This window comes from Diplotaxodon limnothrissa, linkage group LG20 (genome assembly GCF_057381915.1).
Source record: "Diplotaxodon limnothrissa isolate DT_005_m linkage group LG20, D_limnothrissa_male_GT1.1, whole genome shotgun sequence".
In the NCBI taxonomy this organism is placed as follows: Eukaryota; Metazoa; Chordata; class Actinopteri; order Cichliformes; family Cichlidae; genus Diplotaxodon; species Diplotaxodon limnothrissa.
Genome location: NC_140615.1, coordinates 30,683,691 through 30,704,294, shown reverse-complemented (window position 1 = coordinate 30,704,294; position 20,604 = coordinate 30,683,691). Strand labels below are relative to the sequence as shown.

The 20,604-nt window shown below is 41.6% G+C and overlaps 1 protein-coding gene across 1 annotated transcript in view; it reads left to right on the top strand.

The window, feature by feature from the left end:
- The window catches only part of LOC146611183 (regulator of telomere elongation helicase 1-like), a 44,842-nt gene that overhangs the window by 2,812 nt on the left and 21,426 nt on the right, over nucleotides 1–20,604 (top strand). Inside the window, exons 2-6 of the mRNA XM_085344288.1 lie at nucleotides 1,977–2,172; nucleotides 11,868–11,961; nucleotides 12,636–12,717; nucleotides 17,087–17,147; nucleotides 19,433–19,508. Coding sequence (XP_085200414.1) covers nucleotides 1,977–2,172; nucleotides 11,868–11,961; nucleotides 12,636–12,717; nucleotides 17,087–17,147; nucleotides 19,433–19,508 — 509 coding nt within the window. The remainder of the gene's footprint in view (nucleotides 1–1,976; nucleotides 2,173–11,867; nucleotides 11,962–12,635; nucleotides 12,718–17,086; nucleotides 17,148–19,432; nucleotides 19,509–20,604) is intronic.

The following is a 20,604-nucleotide window of genomic DNA, read 5'->3' as shown; positions in this document are numbered from 1 at the left end:
AAAAGCATAGGGAGATATGATAAGAGTTAAGAAAGAGAATCACGAAATTAGAAGATTTGAGTGAGAAAGAAGATAAATAAAAGTAATACAAACTCATTCTGATTTAAAAGCCAAGGAATAAAAGTGTGTTTTCAGACGGGTTTTAAAAGTGTCCAATGTTGGGGAGGTCCTGATGTGAAGCGGCAGTTCGTTCCACAGTTTAGGAGCAGTCACAGCAAAGGCCCGATCTCCTCTTTGCTTTAATCTGGACTTCGGGACAGCCAGGAGCAATTGATCCGCAGACTTCAGTGATCTTGCAGGAATGTACCAGTTTAAAAGATCAGAAAGGTATGAGGGTGACCTAGCCCTGACAAAAAAGGAACCTGACTTTTTAACAGTGGCACCAAAAGGCAGCACACACAATAATGTGTTTCAGTGTGTTGTTTCACGTAAACCAGACACTAATTTTCAGCATGCCTCCATAATAAAAGAGATTGGTGATAAACTGACTTGCTTATGGTCCAGATCTGTTTTAATACTTGATGGGGAAAAAGACATGACAAAGGAGGCTTCATGTCATGGGTCTGTCCTTACAATTGCTGTATAGTTTCTATGTAAGAATAAATAAATAAATAAAATAAATAGCACTCTGGTGACCTGTCTGGGGTGTACTCTGGCTCTTGACTGCTGACAAACAGCTGAAATAGCCCCCATGTTAAGTTGAGAACTGATTTTAAAATCAATCTTGAATGTTTTTGAATGATAACATATTACCCAAGCAGGGCATTTTGCTCTGACAGTGAAAGCTTACTTGTGCTTCTTAGTCTAAATTTACCAGGCTCTTCTATTATTGAACTACCTCTAAGTTTGGGTTCTGGAGCCAGACGCCTTCCCTGCTTTTAACATTGGGCTTCAAACAATCCTCTTTGAACTGGATCAGGTGACCCTGAACCATCCTTAGATTAGGCTGCTGGGGAATGTCCCATCTTTGCACTGAACATTCTGGTTGTCTAGTTGCTCTGATAGTTTGCTTTGTGCCATGGCGAGGTGTATGTCTTACCGTTCAGCTGATCTGTGCAGATAACTGCCCTGATAACTGAACCTGGTTCTGCTAGAGATTTCTTCCTGTTAAAAGGGAGATCTTCCTCCACACTGCCAAGTGTTTGCTCATAGAAGCATAGTCTAATACCTGGAAGTCTCTAAGGCTACATTCACACTGCAGGCGAAAGCGCATCAAATCCGATTTTTTTGACCCTATGCGACGCATATCCGATCATGGTGTGACAGTGTGAACGGCACAAATCCGATATTTTCAAATCCGATCTGGGTCACTTTCGTATGTGGTACTGAATCCGATACATATCCGATGTTTCAGAAAGTGACTGCTGTGTGAACGGTCAAGTCGCATTAAATCCATCTTTTACGTCACTGACACAAGACAGACGCCAATTATCAGCGCCAGAGAAGCGCCCGAGAAGACATCGCGAACGCTTCCTGGCCATCCGGTGAGACTGCTGGGAAGACAACGTTGGAGAAACGTGAACATTTTATTTGTACTGCATAACCTGCAGATTCTGACAGAAATCTGCAACTATCCTTTGAAGCACTGCTCCTCTAAAACAGCAATAAGGATCATTATTAGGTTATTTACATTATTATGTAAATAACAAAATAACTTAAAGCAAAATTGGGAAACATGAAGTCTTTATATTAAGGGCCATCAGTCAAACAATATAGTTTGCTCTGGGTCTAAACAGAGCGCGTTGTGTGTGACGTCTTCTTTTGCGCATGCGGGCCGCTTTGAGCGTTCACACTAGAGCGCGTTTGCTGTCGCATTTTATTTGTAGTGTGAACAAGCAGACAAAAAAATCGGATTTGATCAAAAAATCGGAATTGAGCATTAAGACCTGCAGTGTGAACGTAGCCTAATACTGCAATATTGTCACTATCACAATGTGGGGTTTTTCTGTTTAGCTTTATCTGTCTGGTTATTTCAGAAAGTCAATGGTGTTCTGGAGAGCCCCACAGGCACAGGTAAGACTTTGTGCCTACTGTGCGCCACCCTGGCCTGGAGGGAGAACTTCAAGGACACCATCTCTGCTCGGAAGATAGCAGAGAGGCTGGGCAAGGAGATGTTTCCAAACACACCTCTGTCTTCCTGGGGGACAGCTGCCACTGACGGTGACAAACCAAGTATGTTTGTATCATCTGCACATCACGAGTCATTTCTAATTTTACCGGGCAGAAAAGAATAACAGATGCATATGCACACATACAGACATGCTGTGTGCTACATTACTGTGCAAAATAAAATGAGCTGGCACTGATTTCTTTATATTTTGGTAAATGGACTGTTTCCTATGTAGTGCTTTTCTACTCTATTTGAGTGTTCAAACCACTTTATATTTTGTTAGGAAAATAGGATTTAACAATTTACTGAAACATGTATATGTGTCCAAACATACACAGAAATATTGTACATAAGGCAAAATCAGCATTTGTACAAGTTTAACAAGGTGGAAGTCAATATTTGGTATGATGACCATTATTCTTCAACATCGTCTAAACTCCCTCTTTGTGATTTCTTCAGGAATAGTTCCTTTTGACTTTCAGTGGATGTTCCAAAGCTGTTCTTTGGTTGTCGGCTACTTTGTGTTCCATTCCCTGTCAATATGATCCCACACTTTTGAGTTATGGTGAGATCTTGGGAGGTCAACCATGACTGATGGTCTTCCATTGTGACTTTCTTCTATTCAAGTATGCTTTTAAAGCATTGGCAGTATGTTTGGGATCATTGGGAATGGCTTAAATTTTCATAACCAGATGTCTTTAAGATGGGATTGCATGCTGGAGCAAAGTCTGTATTAGAGCAGGGCGATATGACCAAAAATATTTATCACGATATACATTTGAAAATTTCTGATAACGATATAACTGACACTAGATAAAATACTTTACAACTCCACAACTTTATTAGTGAAAAAAAACATCTATGTATTTTCACTTAAACAAGCAGCTGTTTTTTTTTTTTTAATGTGCATTAAAGTTATATAAAATTTAACAGTGCAAATGCAAATTCCTTGCTCACAGTTTAACCAAAAGGCATTTCCAGTGGAAATTGGCCAACATATCCTCAGCATAACCATGTATAATATCCACAAAACTTAAAAAGAGGTTATACACACACAATACGGTAATATTATGTTGAAGCACAGTACGTATCACTCCGCCAGGCTCCTGACTACGATAGCTGTAATGCTCCGACAATCCATCAAGCGGTGCGGGTTCGTAGCTTAGCAAAGTCATACTAAAACATTTGACAGATTTTCGAGCGCCGTGTACATAAAATCGTTTCGAGGTCAGTAAACACAACCAGAGTTCATACATAAGGCCCATTGGATTATAAGGGGCACTGTCGATTTTCAGAAAAATCAAAGGATTGATTTTAAGTGTGCCGTATTTTCCAAAGAACACGGTAATAACGACAGCCCACTAGCATGCTCTACCAAAAATAGTGCTTTGTTGTGTATCTGACGGACGAAAGCCAAACCAGTTCCACACTGAAGTTGCAGCATTTTTACAAACCAATTCTGGTTCATCTGTTTCATTCAACGATTTGCTTTTTCCGACATGTGCGTATGAAAACAAAGGCACTGCGCATGCGCGTTTTACCCATAATCTATCGCGATATTTCATTTTGCTATCGTTGCCCAAAATTATACCGGTGTTACCGTGAATGGCATGATATGGCCCCGCCCTAGTCTGTATTCATAAGTTCACCAGTTCTGACAAAAGTCCAACACCACTTGTTGAAATACAGTCCTAAGCCATAAAGCCTTGACTGTGCTTTACAGATGACTGTAGACTCTTACGTTGTACTTCTCTCCTGACATCCTCCAAACATATTGACAATAATTTGAACCAGAACTTTGATATTTTGATTCATCAGACCCGTCACCATTGATTGTCATTGATTGTGTAATTTGGAATACTTTGTCCTTTTCTCTGTATCATGTGTACACAGAATGTAGTGTAATTCAGTTCAGTTTTATTCATATAGCACCAAATTACAACAACAGTTCCTCAAAGTGCTTTTTATTGTAAAGACCCTACAATAATACAAGGAAATGGAGAAAACCCCAACAATCACATGACCCCCTATGAGCAAACACTTTGGTAGGGATGGAAATGGATAAGAATTTAGCAATTCCAGTTCCATAATCGATATCACTTATTGTTTCGATTCCTTATCGATTCTCAATGGCTCTACTTTGAGGAATATATCAAAGACCTTGCCTTCATGCAAATCAGTTACATCCTGCATGGTCAAATGTTTGTGCATGTTGGAGATATTTGCTCTCTTTGCTGTGATCAGTGTTGGTGTCATTACTCCAAAAGAGTAAAGTTAAAAAAAGTTACTACACAACACTTTTCGTAAAAGTAATGCAGTACCTTACTTAATTACACCCAGGACAAAGACATTTGTTATATTACTCTGTTACAGTCGTAGAGAAGCTTTGTGACCAGGCTGCTGACAGTAATAGCAATCGAGGTTGTACCTTTGACTGCAATGTATAGGTTTCTTACCACACCTAGGGTCCAAGCTTTCAGCACTAGTTGCCCATGGAGGTTTTACCTCCACAAACCTTGGTCTCCCCACAGTTACAGTGGGGCAAAAAAGTATTTAGTCAGCCACCGATTGTGCAAGTTCCCCCACTTAAAATGATGACAGAGGTCAGTAATTTGCACCAGAGGTACACTTCAACTGTGAGAGACAGAATGTGAAAAAAAAATCCATGAATCCACATGGTAGGATTTGTAAAGAATTTATTCGTAAATCAGGGTGGAAAATAAGTATTTGGTCACCTCAAACAAGGAAAATCTCTGGCTCTCACAGACCTGTAACGTCTTCTGTAAGAAGCTTCTCTGTCCCCCACTCGTTACCTGTATGAATGGCACCTGTTTGAACTCATCATCTGTATAAAAGACACCTGTCCACAGCCTCAAACAGTCAGACTCCAAACTCCGCCATGGCCAAGACCAAAGAGCTTTCGAAAGACACCAGGAAAAGTATTGTAGACCTGCACCAGACTGGGAAGAGTGAATCTACAATAGGCAAGCAGCTTGGTGTGAAAAAATCAACTGTGGGAGCAATCATCAGAAAATGGAAGACATACAAGACCACTGATAATCTCCCTCGATCTGGGGCTCCACGCAAGATCTCATCCCGTGGGGTCAAAATGATCATGAGAACGGTGAGCAAAGATCCCAGAACCACACGGGGGGACCTGGTGAATGACCTGCAGAGAGCTGGAACCAAAGTAACAAAGGTCACCATCAGTAACACACTACAACGGCAGGGAATCAAATCCCGCAGTGCCAGACGTGTTCCGCTGCTGAAGCCAGTGCATGTCCAGGCCCGTCTGAAGTTTGCCAGAGAGCACATGGATGATACAGCAGAGGATTGGGAGAATGTCATGTGGTCAGATGAAACCAAAGTAGAACTTTTTGGTATAAACTCAACTCGTCGTGTTTGGAGGAAGAAGAATACTGAGTTGCATCCCAAGAACACCATACCTACTGTGAAGCATGGGGGTGGAAACATCATGCTATGGGGCTGTTTTTCTGCCAAGGGGACAGGACGACTGATCCGTGTTAAGGACAGAATGAATGGGGCCATGTATCGTGAGATTTTGAGCCAAAACCTCCTTCCATCAGTGAGAACTTTGAAGATGAAACGAGGCTGGGTCTTCCAACATGACAATGATCCAAAACACACCGCCCGGGCAACAAAGGAGTGGCTCCGTAAGAAGCATTTGAAAGTCCTGGAGTGGCCTAGCCAGTCTCCAGACCTCAACCCCATAGAAAATCTGTGGCGGGAGTTGAAAGTCCGTGTTGCTCGGCGACAGCCCCAAAACATCACTGCTCTCGAGAAGATCTGCATGGAGGAATGGGCCAAAATACCAGCTACTGTGTGTGCAAACCTGGTAAAGACTTATAGTAAACGTTTGACCTCTGTTATTGCCAACAAAGGTTATGTTACAAAGTATTGAGTTGTATTTTTGTTATTGACCAAATACTTATTTTCCACCCTGATTTACGAATAAATTCTTTACAAATCCTACCATGTGGATTCATGGATTTTTTTTTTTTCACATTCTGTCTCTCACAGTTGAAGTGTACCTCTGGTGCAAATTACTGACCTCTGTCATCATTTTAGGTGGGGGAACTTGCACAATCGGTGGCTGACTAAATACTTTTTTGCCCCACTGTATCTATAGGGAGCTAGGTAACATTCAGCCAGATTTGCAGCTTCCTCTTCTGTCTTTGGATTGTTCTCCTTCACCCATGTGCAGACATCTGGATGAAGCATGTGAAGAAACTGCTCTAAGATGACGGTTTCCGCAATCTCTTCTTTACTCCGACTGTCACGTCGCGTCCATCGCTTATAGAGCCCCTTTATCCAGTTGAAGGTTTCTCTAACACACAGTTCCTCTGGTGCTCTGGAACTGGTATTTGTAGGTCTCCCCTGCCACATTAAAATTAGATAACACTGCAGCTTTAATAGCATCATAAGAGTCAGACTGTTGTTAATCCATGTCAGCATAAGCCTCAAGGGCTTTGCCATCCCTGTGTTTTAGCTATGCGTTCAAATCGTACAAAGAAACTTTCAGGATGCTCACCTTCCTTAAAGTCTGGTATTCTTGTTGAGGCTGTGCACGGAGTGGTTGAGATGGAGGAGGGAGCTCAGCTTGGTGCTCAGTGGCTCCATGAGGTGGCTGCACAGCTGATAGCTGAGGCAGCTGTTGTAAAAATGTCACTCTGGACAGAAGGTCGATAGAGAAGTTCAGAATAGACATCATGTTGCAGCTTTGGTATGTTATTGCTCAGCTGTTTAATCTGTTCAAGCAGTATTGTTTTTGTTCTTTTGGTCATTGAATGAATTCTCTAATTTCATCAAAGATATCAGGTTCAGAAAGTTCTTTACCACTGGCTCAAAATCATCCTCGTCAGCCATTGCTCCTTCTGTTGGTGGATCTAGCTTTATATGTTTTTCCACCTTCTCTTTCTTCAATGTCAGGAAGGGAACTTTTCCTTGTCCCACGGGTTTTTCCACATCTTACTGCTCTCATTTAGTGTGTTTTCCTCTTTAATTCACTTCTGACACCACAGTTACGCAGAGAGGTCTGGTGAGGATAACAGCAGACAGCACTCTGACTTAACAGAGAACAAGGGTAGTTTATTGGCCCATCTTTGGCACACACAGCAACTTCCTAAATAACAGCCTATCCATCTCTCTCTCCCACATCCTGCATCCTGAAATATATTTGTTTAATCTGCCCATTGAAGTACATATCTTGTTCAAAAATGACTCCAAGATTCCTCAGTGTTACCGGAGAAGAAGATAATGGCATCTGGTTAGACACCATATTTTCTAGGGCTGAACGATATATCGCATTTGCGATAATATCGCGACATGATCAAGTGCAATTTTCTAACCGCAAAGGCTGCGATTATACTCTGGACATGTCCAAATTCATGGGCTGCATCCTCCTGAGGCCGCATTTGTAGACCGATTACGTCACAGCGACGCGCCGAAGGCTGTCCAAATTACTACCATATCCCAGAATTCATAGCGCGGCCCAGCCAAACTCCAGTTTCCAGCAATGGCGGCCGCTACTAAGTTTTAAAATTACTCATACTAATCTTTCAGGGTCACAAAATAAACTTTTAACATATTTTCAGGCGAGAAAGTAGTTGTGTAAACATCAAATATCTGCTCGGTTTATCAAGATATCCCATATTTGCAAAAGTGCTTCGACGTTTTCAGAGGCGTCTGCTACCCACCAGCTCGACAGCTAGCCGGGAGCTCGAGGGTTACTGATGCGGCCGAGAACGGCACAACTCCCGGCACATCATTTTCAGATCACCGCGGAGTTTCGCTGCTCGGGTTAAACGTAATATATAAGTCACTTAGACAACCTAAAAATGTTATTGTTGGGCTTTTTTCAGTGTTTTGTTTGTTCGTGAGTAAATCGGTTTGGCTGAGATTAAAGTTATTAGATTAGATAAAATAAAACTTTATTAATCCCCCGGGTGGGTTCCTCCTTGGTTTTCACACAGCTGACTAAACGTCAAACAGAAAACTTATTAAACAGAAGTATGAGACAGTCGAGAATTTACACCAGTGTCTGGTTATATTTTAGATAGCAAGAAGCAGACGGCCGAGTTTATTAAACTCCACCGAGACAGCGGTGACGCTAATCAGAACTAGACCGTCCAATTTCACGCCTTTAAACTTTAAAGGCGTGTTTGTGTGTGTGTTTATACAATTGCTATTATGTTTGCACTTTATGTGTAATGTTACTGACTGCAGAGATCAGTAAGATGTGTGTATTTTTTATTTATTAGTTTTATTTATTTAATATTATTTTTTAATTGAATGACTGTCTAGTAGTTCACAGATGTCGAAAAACTGAGTGTGGTAAAGCCACTGATTTTGTTTATGTATATTTCTGCAATCTGCACATTGTACTGACTTTCATTTTAATGTTTACACCAGGGTTCCTTGTCAGCACTTTATGCTCAGATGTTTGTAAGCTAAAAATAAACTATTGTGTATGTTCAAATATACTGTTGTGATTGAAGAAGTTAAATAAAAATGTCAGTCATCAATTCATGCATCACCTCATGTCATCATAACAGAGGTCTGTCTTCCAGGAAAGAACAGTTTAAAATTAATGTAATATAGTATTGGCCATACTATATGATGTATTGCTTGTCTTTGTTTAATAATACAGAAGACAAAGACCTTAAAAAAATAATCGCATATCGCATCGCAATCGCAATATTGGGGCAAAAAATCGCAATTAGATTATTTTCCATAATCGTTCAGCCCTAATATTTTCAGAGCTGAGTACACTGAACTCTATTTGATCTGAATTTAGAAGCAGAAAGTTAGAGGTCAAGAGGTTAACTAATTGGTGTGTGTTATCTGTGGCGTTATTTTTGTGCCACTATTCTGAGCGCACGTAAAAAAAAAATTGCAGGTGCAAGTGTTGCATTTATCCGCACACACACACACAATAGCAGCCCCTCTCGCTCAGTTTTTGCATTTGCGCTCGCTCGCAATGTGTTGCTCGCGCTCTCAACATTTCTGCCTGTGCGCGTTCAACTCTTTCTGTACACCGTTATATTTGTGCCACAAAACCAGCCAATCACAGACTTGGATGCAAAAAAATCTGATTGGCTGTTTTGGTCTCCAATCAGCTCAAAATGATGAAATGCAATATCCCAGAATCCATTTCGTCCAAAAATCAAACGAGGCAGTGGCGGAGGAACACAGCGTGGTGGAGTTTGAAATATTACTCTGTCTGGGTCACAAAATAAACTTTTAAGATATTTTCATGCGAGAATGATGCTGTGTAAACTTCAAATATCTGCTTGATTTATCAAGACATCACATATTTGCATAAGTTAACGTTTTCTGAGATGCCTGTTACCCACCAGCTGATCGCATAGCTGGACTGGCCATTGGGCATAGTGGACATTTGGCGGTGGGCCGATGGTGATTTTTCATTTTTATGTTTGTTTGTTTGTTTTTCTAACGGTATAAACAATGAAAGGTGGTGGATTAGCCAATTGGTCATGATCAGCTCTGGGCTGGACCAATTACAATACATCTGTATTGAGGGGAAAAGGAACGTGATTTGTCACGTACTTCAGCGAGAATGAAAAAGACACAAAGCTGGAGTTATTCTGTCTTTACGCTGTCAGCTGCTTCTTCTTCTCTCATTCTCTCCCCTCTCTCTCCTGTTGCTACTTCAATCATGAAACTGCTTAATGATCAGCTGATCGTCTCTCTTGTTTGTTTATCGCCCACTTTGCGCCAGAAAGACGAAATCAGCGGATGTCGCGCTAAACAACAGTAGCACGTTCAAGCTTGATAAGCTGTTAGAATTTATTTTATATTACTTTCTAGGATCAGCTGATGTTTGCTGGAGCCACAGCTGTTAAAGCTGCTGCTCATGATATCGGTTTGGATATGTGGTGAGAGGGAAACAAATACATATATACCAACAAGACAGTGTACATCACTGTCACAACAGCGTTTGTTTTAGTTCAAAGGCTTTATGGTTTTTCCTGTAATACCTGGTGGTGTAGTCTGTGATTTATTTTTTTATTTTTATTTTTGTCAGTTCAGCCTTATATATTACATTTAACCCGAGTGACCACCCGGTCAGCTGGTGGGTAACAGGCATCTCAGAAAACATTAGAGCACTTATGCAAATATGTGATGTCTTGATAAATTGAGCAGATATTTGACGTTTACACAGCACCATTCTCGCATGAAAATATCTTAAAAGTTTATTTTGTGACCCAGTAAGAATAATATTTCAAACTCCACCACTCTGTGTTCCTCCGCCACTGCCTCGTTTGAGTTTTGGACGAAATGGATTCTGGGATATTGCATTTCGTCATTTTGAGCTGATTGGAGACCAGAACAGCCAGTCAGATTTTTTTTTGCATCCAAGTCTGTGATTGGCTGGTTGTGTGGCACAAATATAACGGTGTACAGAAAGAGCTGAGCGCGCACGGGCAGAAATGTTGAGAGCGCGAGCAACACGTTGAGAGCGCGAGCAACACGTTGAGAGCGAGCGCAAATGCAAAAACTGAGCGAGAGGGGCTGCTAGTGTGTGTGTGTGTGTGTGTGTGTGTGTGTGTGGATAATAGCAAACACTGAAATACAGTTTTTGCACGCAGCAATGAATTTTGTTCACTCAAATTTAGCTTTTCTTCGCTCAAAATAAATTTCTCCTCAAAATGCTACACTTGCACCTGCAAATATTTTTTACATGCACTCAGAATAGTGGCACAAAAATAACGCTATAGTTATCTGGCTTCACGGAGAGATAGAGTTGGTCCTAGCACTGAACCCTGTGGAACACCATACTTAACCTCAGCTTGTGAAGAAGACTCTCCATTTACATGCACAAATTGGAGTCTATTAAATAGATATGATATAAACCACTGCAGCACAGTACCTGTAATACCTACAGCGTGCTCTAATCACTCTAATAGGATATTATGGTCGACAGTATCGAAAGCTGCACTGAGGTCTAGCAGGACAAGCACAGAGATGAGTCCACTGTCAGAGGCCATAAGAAGATAATTTGTAACCTTCACTAATGTGATTGTTGTACTGTGATGAGTTTAGAAATTTGACTGAAAGTCTTCAAATAAACTATTCCTCTGCAGATGATCAGGTAGCTGTTTTACCACTAATATTGTTTGTTTTGGTTTGGTTTTTTTATTTGTTTTTTTTGTTTGTTTGTTTTAGATAAAAGGAAAGTTAGAGATTGGCTCATAATTAGCTAAGACCTCTGGGTTAAGTGATGGCGTTTTAATTAATGGTTTAATCATTGACACTTCTGATGAATAGTTGATAGAACAGCTGAAGGGCCAGATGCAGTTCTGCTGTGTCCTGTACTAGGTCTTTGATGGATTTCTTTCCCATTTCTCAAGGACATGACATTTAAATATTCTTAATATTTAAACGCAATGGAGGTGCTGAACATGGTCCACTCGGACTGAATGTCCCCAGTCTCCTCGAAATGCTGTCTAAGTTCAGATGCGGCAGGCTGTTCCAGCAACACCCCTGCAGGTCTCGTTGCCCAGTAGGATGAAGAAATTCAGAAACGAAAATACTGATAAATCAGATCAGTGCGTGAAATGTTCATACACACGATTTGTGCATACACACTGTTAGTAAATGATGCCTAATATCCCAGAAGTTTGACTTGATGCTATACGATGTTAATAGGTGTTCTATTAGGTTTTTTCAGCAGTGTATAAAGCCCTAATTGTCTTTTCTTCTTGTTCTCAAGCTTACTACACTGATGTCCCCAAGATTGTATACGCATCGAGGACACATTCTCAGCTTGCACAAGTTATGAGTGAATTAAAGAACACTTCATACAGGTAAGCATTTCTAAAAACTACTGGATATAAGTTTTTGATTATGCATGATTGTCTGAATTAGAGCTGTTCACAATATAAAACAGTTTTATTTTATACAATTTGGGGAGGAATTCAAAACAGCTGCAAATTTCAAGGTCATCAGTTCTTGAAACAATTGTACATAAGTAAGTTATTTGTCACTGCTGGCAAGACCCTGTTAAAACGGTTACCCTCCGATGAGAGGAAACTTGGTTAGGATGGACAACCCAGGAACCACAAAAGCTGGAGCCTACCATAACCTGGAAACTTCTACAGCATCAGCTTCACTGTTCAGTGAAGCGACTTTTACATTACCATGCACTGAGGCTGTCAACCAATATGCTCTTAAATCAGCATTTTCAAGCTCATCTGCAATTTTCAGCTACCTACATAGATGGGTCGAAACCCAAATCCATTTAAATTGTACATTGCACAAAGTTACAAAATTATCCTGAAGCTTGTTGAAAGCTACTAAAAGTGTATGATCAAGGTGCAACTTGCTAAGTGGCATTTGACCAAATATTAGTGGGGCTTTAAAGGGTTATTACATATGCTACAATCATTTTGAGGCCTTACTGAGTCCAGCACCTCTTGTCTGTTCTGGTTTTGTTGACTATTTATGGTAATTCAGTTCTCCAATGTCTCTGTTGATTCAGGCCAAAGGTGTGTGTGCTGGGCTCAAGAGAGCAGTTGTGTATTAACGAGGAAGTCATGCGTCAGGAGAGCAACCACGTCAAAGTAAGTTATAAATGCAGTTTTAAAGATATAAATATAATGGGATGTTTTAATTGTTATGTCCAATGAATTGTATTAAACACAAAACACTGAATGTTTGCAACCTCACTACTGATTTACCAAAAAATATCTACTTTTGACAGACTCACAAAGACCAAACATCAGTTGTACCAACTCTACTCTATTGGACTTACGCTCAGAACAGTAGCTTCACTCTTGTTCTGCTCAGCGGCCTAAAACTATAGCATTACATAAACCAGTTCTCCATCTGCTGCAGGGTCTGGTTGGTGTGGGCCAGTGTGCAGTAGATCTCAAGAACAGAGGTGCTACTATCACCAGCTCTAGTTCAAGACGGTGGAGTTGCATTATATCTGAGGCTGCTCAATGAAATCAACGACCATCTCAACAGCAACTTTAGATAATCTGTAGATAAGCTTTGTTGTCACTGTTGCAGGAAAACTGAAAAATAGTTTCTTTGTTCAAACTCATTGTTGGATCTCTTCAGTTTAGCATCATGAATCCAGAATAGAAGATGATGATGAACTTTTATTTTGGACATATAAAACAACCAAAACAATATATACACATACACACAGATACATGCATAAACAAAATCAAAATGACATAAAAATACCCACTCATCATCAAGTCCAACCCCATTATCAACATTCTATTCACCATATTCATCATTACCCCCACTCCCCCTCAGATGGCTGAATACACTTGCCCCACACAAAAAAGAGGGGAAAATGTAAGTATAAAGATGGGTATAATAATAGATATGATTCCAATCATATCTATTATCAATGTCCAGCCTTGTGGACATTGATCCTGCTCAGCACCGCTCCTACATCGGTGGGGGAGAGAGTCAGACCACCAACCTCTGACTCTCTCCCCCACCGATGTAGAAGCGGTGCTGAGCAGGATCAATGTCCACAAGGCTGCAGGTCCTGATGGCATCCCCGGGCGTGTTCTCAGAGCGTGTTCTGGGGAGCTTGCAGGAGTGCTCACAGACATATTCAATCTGTCCTTGGCCCACGCTGTGGTACCGGCCTGCTTCAAATCCACCTCCATCGTCCCGATACCCAAAAACTCCAACCCATCTTGCCTCAATGACTACCGCCCAGTAGCACTCACCCCCATCATCACTAAGTGCTTAGAGCAGCTGGTCCTAGCACACTTCAAATCCTGTCTCCCCCCCACCCTGGACCCCCACCAATTCGCATACCGCCAGAACAGGAGCACAGAGGATGCAGTCTCCATCGCACTGCACTCTGTCCTCTCACACCTGGACAACAACAACACCTACGCCAGAATGCTGTTTATAGACTTCAGTTCAGCATTCAATACAATCCACCCCTCACAACTCATCAGGAAACTGACAGACCTTGGCATCAGTTCCCTCATCTGCAAATGGTTACTGGACTTCCTGACCAATCGCCCCCAACATGTCCGGCTGGATAACCGCTGCTCATCTACAATCACGATGAACACCGGTGTACCACAAGGCTGTGTGATGAGCCCTTTCCTCTACTCCCTCTTCACCCACGACTGCAGACCTGCTGATGGTTCCAACACCATCATTAAGTTTGCAGATGACACCACGGTGATTGGCCTCATCAGTGACAACGATGAGGCCGCCTACAGGGAGGAGGTGGATCGTCTGGCTGAGTGGTGCGACAGAAACAACCTGCTGCTTAACACCGAGAAGACCAAGGAGCTCATCGTGGACTATAGGAGGAATGCTGACCCACATCCACCCATCCACATTAAGGGGACGGCTGTGGAGCGTGTGAGCAGCTTCAAGTTCCTGGGAGTCCACATCTCCGAGGATCTCATCTGGACGATCAACTGCTCCAAGCTGGTCAAGAAGGCTCACCTGCGCCTCTTCTTCTTGAGGACTCTGAGGAAGAACCACCTGTCCTCAGACATCCGGTGAACTTCTATCGCTGCACCATCGAGAGCATCCTGACCAACTGTATAACAGTCTGGTACGGGAACTGCTCTTCCTCGGACCGGAATGCGTTGCAGAGGGTCGTGAAAACTGCCCAGCACATCGCCGGAGCACCACTTCCTGCCATAAAAGACATCTACAGGAAGCGGTGTCTGAAAAGGGCTAGGAAAAGACCCCAGTCACCCATCACATGGACTCTTCACCCTCCTGCCCTCTGGGAGGCGCTACAGGAGCCTCCGGACTAAGACCACCAGGTACCGGAACAGCTTCTTCCCCACAGCTGTCAGACTCCTGAACTCTGCCTCCTGACATCTGACCCACGTTAAACTCATGGACTGAACATACACACACACACACACACACACACACACACACACACACACACACACACACACACACACACACACACACACACACAATGGACAACTGTACCCTCAAACACACAATAATAACATGGACTGAACCACCACTCACAACCACTAGCACTTGATATAGCCTCTGTAGAAATTATCCACACCCTCACTTATCTTGACTGCACTACTGTATAGCTCTGTGTAAACAATCATTCTGTACATATGATAATTTTTAACCCTACAACTGTTTACAACTTGCATAGTTCCCATTTCTGTATAACTGTATATCTCAGATTTCTGTATAGTTTTTCATATTTATATCCTGTCCATAGCCTGTACATACTTATAGTTATAGAATATTCACAACATACTTCATACCGTGTACATTATAACATACCATAATAGACCCATTTCTGTAATATACTTACATATCTATATTATTGCTAATATATATTGTAATATATCTATATCACTAAAGCACTTCTGGATGGATGCAAACTGCATTTCGTTGCCCTGTACCTGTGCATGTGCAATGACAATAAAGTTGAATTCTATTCTATTCTAATATCTATTAGCATAGTTGTATATAATATCAGTCATCAGTGCCATTCATTTCATAATGGCACAGATTTTGTAATCTATTGTTCCATCAGCTTTGAGGGATCACCTGATGAAGGCAACAGAACCACATCATCTGCAAAAAGCAAATGAGGTGACCTCCAAATCTGAGTCCATGTTATTCAGAAGGAAATGGGTGGTGTGCCCACTCCGGGTCAGGGACGAGTTCCTGCCCCAAGTGGAGGAGTTCAAGTATCTCAGGGTCTTGTTCACAAGTGAAGGAGGAAGGGAGATCAACAGACGGATTGGTGCTGCAGCTGCAGTGATGTGGACGCTACACCGGTCCGTTGTGGTAAAGAGAGAGCTGAGTGTAAAAGTGAAGCTCTCAATTTATTGGTTGATCTACGTCATGAGCTGTGGGTAGTGACTGAAATAATGAGATCGTGGATATGAGCTTCCTCCGAAGGGTGGCTGGTTTCTCCCTTAGAGATAGGGTGAGGAGTTCGGCCATCCAGGAGGGGCTCAGAGTAGAGTCACTGCTCCTCCACATCAAAAGGAGCCTGTTGAGGTGGTTCGGGCATCTGACAAGGATGGCTCCTGGTCGCCTCCTGGGTGAGGTGTTCCAGGCAAGTCCCACCGGGACGAGGCCCCGGGGCAGACCCAGGACACGCTGGAGAGATTATATCTCTCGGCTCGCCTGGTAACGCCTTGGTGTTCCCCTGGATAAGCTGGAGGAGGTGGCTGGGGAGAGGGTTATATCATCTGCAGACAGAGAGAGAGATGAAACCTTGTTTTTCCACTTAACAGTCACATGAAGATTTACCTTCCAAGGCCTCCCCCCGGAGGCCCCCTCACTCCCAAAGGTCAGAGAGGGGTCTCTTCCTCTCCAGTGTCTAATGGTGCCTGGGTGTGCCAGTCCACATCTAACTTACAATAACTGTGTGTGTAAAGCATAAAACACAAATATGATGCTATCCTTTCTATCTCTAACTAATATCTCTATACGTATTCTATTGTAAAACACATAATCAATACACTAAGGTAAAAGAAATTTCCATCAGAGTACCAACGTGAAAAAAATATACAATAGCAGATCATTAAGAGCGACAATACAAACAGTCACACTGCCTCATGGTAACCGTTCCTGACAGTTTCAGTTCCTTCTGCAGATTATTCCAGGAAACTTAATTTGAACTTATGGACAGAAGTCATTAGTAGGTTCCTATTTTTACAGTTTTTTTGTTTAAATACTTCTAATGCTTTAATTTGTATTAGCTAATATTTTTTTCTTTCATTTTTATTCTGACAGTCCTGTTGAGTAATGAAAAAGATTTGATTATTTTCAAATTCGTAAGTTTCCTGGGTCAATCTATCTATCTTAACACATTAATTTGCTGCACTACGTTGCCAGCGATCTAGCTGGTAAAAAAAAAAAAAGATAAGTAATGGGTTAGGGCTAGATGGTTAGTGGTTTGTCTTAATGTGGAATCATTTTTTTGTTTTTCAGGTTCATATGTGCAGAGCCAAAGTTTCCACCAGGTCATGTGTCTACTACAACAACTTGGAAGGTAATGGTCTAACAGAGTGACTGTATCCGTGTAGCAGAACGCAGTCTGGAAAAGCATGTCCTGTTACCTTTTTATGTTTTACTGACTACATGTATAATTTAAATATTATATTATTTGACACTAATAACTCTCAAAGTATGGCACAACCTCTGAGGAAGCACTACTGTGAGAAAGTTTGGAGTCCAGGAATGTCCAAAATGTGCATATCAACAAAATATCTACTGCCTGCTTTCAGTTGATTTAAAAAGGGGGAAAAACTGTTATGTTGAGAATCTAGTCCATGCATTTGTTACTTTGATGACAGACTATTATAATTATTTATTATCGCGCTGTGTCAGCTGTTTTTCTTGCTGTGGAAAATGAGATAGGCTTTCAGTGACTCCCATATAACTGAAAATGATATCCCAAGGATCTGGTTTCATTCAAGAAGTCTGACCTTACCTCACTACTGAGCGCATACACTTCATGTCCCTGCTGGTCCGCAGCCTTAGTAAATTAATTTTGCCCTTGTATTGGGGCGACCGTGGCTCAGGGGTTTGGGAAGCGTATCTGTAACCGGAAGGTCGCCGGTTTGATCCTTGGGCTCTCTGTCCTGGTCGTTGTGTCCTTGGGCAAGACACTTTACCCTACTGCCTACTGGTGTTGGCCAGAGGGGCTGATGGCGCGATATGGCAGCCTCGCTTCTGTCAGTCTGCCCCAGGGCAGCTGTGGCTACATCCGTAGCTGCCTCCACCAGTGTGTGAATGCGCAAATGAATGAAGAGTGGCATTGTAAAGCGCTTTGGGTGCCTTGAAAAGTGCTTTATAAATCCAATCCATTATTATTATTATTATTATTATTATTATTTAATTTCCAGCTGCACCACAGGATACTTATGAAAATCCCCATTCACACACCTGATCTCCACCCACTCTGCCTCCAACAATGCCCCCGTCCAAACCAGGTTTTGATGGGCCGAGCTCTGCCGCGCGGCATAGTTTGGAATCTACCCCTCTGGTACCCTACAGGAACGCTGTATGGCCCTCCAGAAATTGGGGACACAGAACACATGGCCCATCTCAATTAACAGACACTCGGAGGTTGTGCAACTGCAGCACTCCTGCCCCGACATCTGAGTGACCCATGGTAAATCAGGTGCAGTCGCCACCGGAATCATGGGGAGAGAGAGGGAGAAGAAAGAAAAGGGTCAGTAGGTCACCACAGCGGTCCCTCAGTGACTGGAGGTGATAGGACGGAGCCAGGAAGCTTCCCCATTGGGGCCACAGGGGGTATAACTGAAATACAGACAATTCAGTTCGCATTTCTGTGTTTACAGTGATTAGTCTTTACCCGTTTTAACGTCCACAATTGTGGTTCCAGTCGTCTTGCTGCCAAGCTTGGCGTCACGTCTTGTTCCTCCTCTCTTCCCAGGTCTTGGTGCAATATTAAAATACACAATGAATGTTTGGAGGTTTTAATGTGAGCTGTGTTTGCTAAGTTCACCTGGTAATGCCACCAACTGATTGAGTGTCGGAGCTCAAAAGTAAACATCGAGCATCCACAAATACATCAAGATGATGTCTCCATGTGTGCGTCAGGCACCTGAAAACACATGGTGGTGAGGAGCCACCATGTGTTTTCTGTTTTCTCCTCTCTTTTTGTCTTTCCCGTGATCCCCCAACCTGTCATGGCAGATTTCCCTTTCTGAGCTTGATTCTGCTGAAGGTTTCTTCACTTGATTTTGTTTTATTATTGTGATTTTTCTCCTAAATATTGTAGGGCTTTACCTCGTAGAATGACGCACCTTGATGTGACTGTTTTTGTTGGTTCTATATAAATAAACATGAAGTGAACCAGCTCCTGTTTTGAGTTCAGGCCACAGACTGGTGTGTGTCCGCTCCTGAACTCTACATGTTTTTAATTTAGGCTTCAAACTTTAATTTTGGATAAAGCTTGTAGTAGGTATGGAGTTAGTTATGCTGCTAGTTATAATGACACTCATACATTCTGAATGTTTTAGCATTGTAATAGTATGTATAATTAATTACACTTTATATTTTGATTACACTCTAGCCTTCTGTACATAGTATTTGATTTATTATAGTCCTTCTAGGAAAAAATCTGTTTGAGTCTGAAGGTTTAGGACCTGCCTGACCTGAGGCATCGTCTGGAGGGCAATGGGTCAAACAGGTGGTGGGTGGGATGCAAGGGGTCACCTGTGATGGCCCTGGTTTTAATCACATGTTTCAGTGATTTAGTATCCTATAAATACCAGATCTCAAGCTTGATTTTTCTTCTTCTTCTAGATAAGAGCACTGACAGAGATTTGGTTAATTCTATCCTCGATGTGGAAGATTTGGTCCAATTTGGCACCAAACAGAGGTTTGTAGTTCATGTGTTCATTTTTTTGTAGTTGTCTGTTTCAGTCTCTGTACTGCACTTTCTTTCTTTGGTAAGAAATAATCATTGGTAACATTGGCGGCTGGGTGTCTCTGTGTGACACCAAACTAATGTCTTAATATTTGATTTTTCTGCTTCTGATTCAATCTGTGGAATCATTTAAAAAGTAGTTAAAAACTTTTCTGTTTAAACAAGCCTGCTGTTGATCAACATTCTTTTTAAAAATACATTTTTATTTACATGTAACCTTTTGTATTGTCTATATTGGTATGTTTATTTTAACTTTTGTGTACAGCGCTTTGTGACTGCACTCTCTCCAGTGTGAAACCTCCATTGTGATCCATCTGTCAGTAATCTACAGATGGTCACAATTTAGAAAGCTGAAGTCTTGATCAGAACAGTGAAGTGATCCAATAAATATGTGACCAAATATGGGCATTTCATTAGAGTGGGTGAGTCTGCTTATCCACTTAAAGTGGGGATATTAAACATGCAGCAAGAACTAGACTTCCAAAGGGTCCACTGTAGCATCACCTCTGCAAATTAGGAAAATTGCAGATTTATTAAAAATATTTAAAAAAAAACAACACACAAAATTTTTTTCGATACTCTTGTTTAGTTACAAAATACTCATGAGTGGTTGGGGGGAAAACTGAAGTGTACAGTTAGCTTCATAAGCATTTAGACAGTTATTAAATGTGCCATACAGTAGATTCTCACAGTCAACAATAAAAATGTGATTTAAGTGTACACTTGCAAAGTGAGTGGGGTTTAACAGACATTAAGTCTTAATTGTTTCAGAATTGCAGCCATTTTTAATGCATCGTCCTCTATTTTTAGCAGTTTAAAGTAGTCGGATGACTGACTGATAGACAGTTTCATGGCCAGGTGAGGACTGTTCTCTCATTCCATCACATATTAATCAGATAACAGATCTAGAGTTGATTCCAAGTGCTGAATTTGCATTTTGTAGCAGTTCAGTAGAACTTTCATTATGAGGTCCAAAGTCATATCGAAGTGAAGGAGAACATTATTATGCTGAAAAACCCAAATTACTCTAAAATAGGAGTGGTCAAAT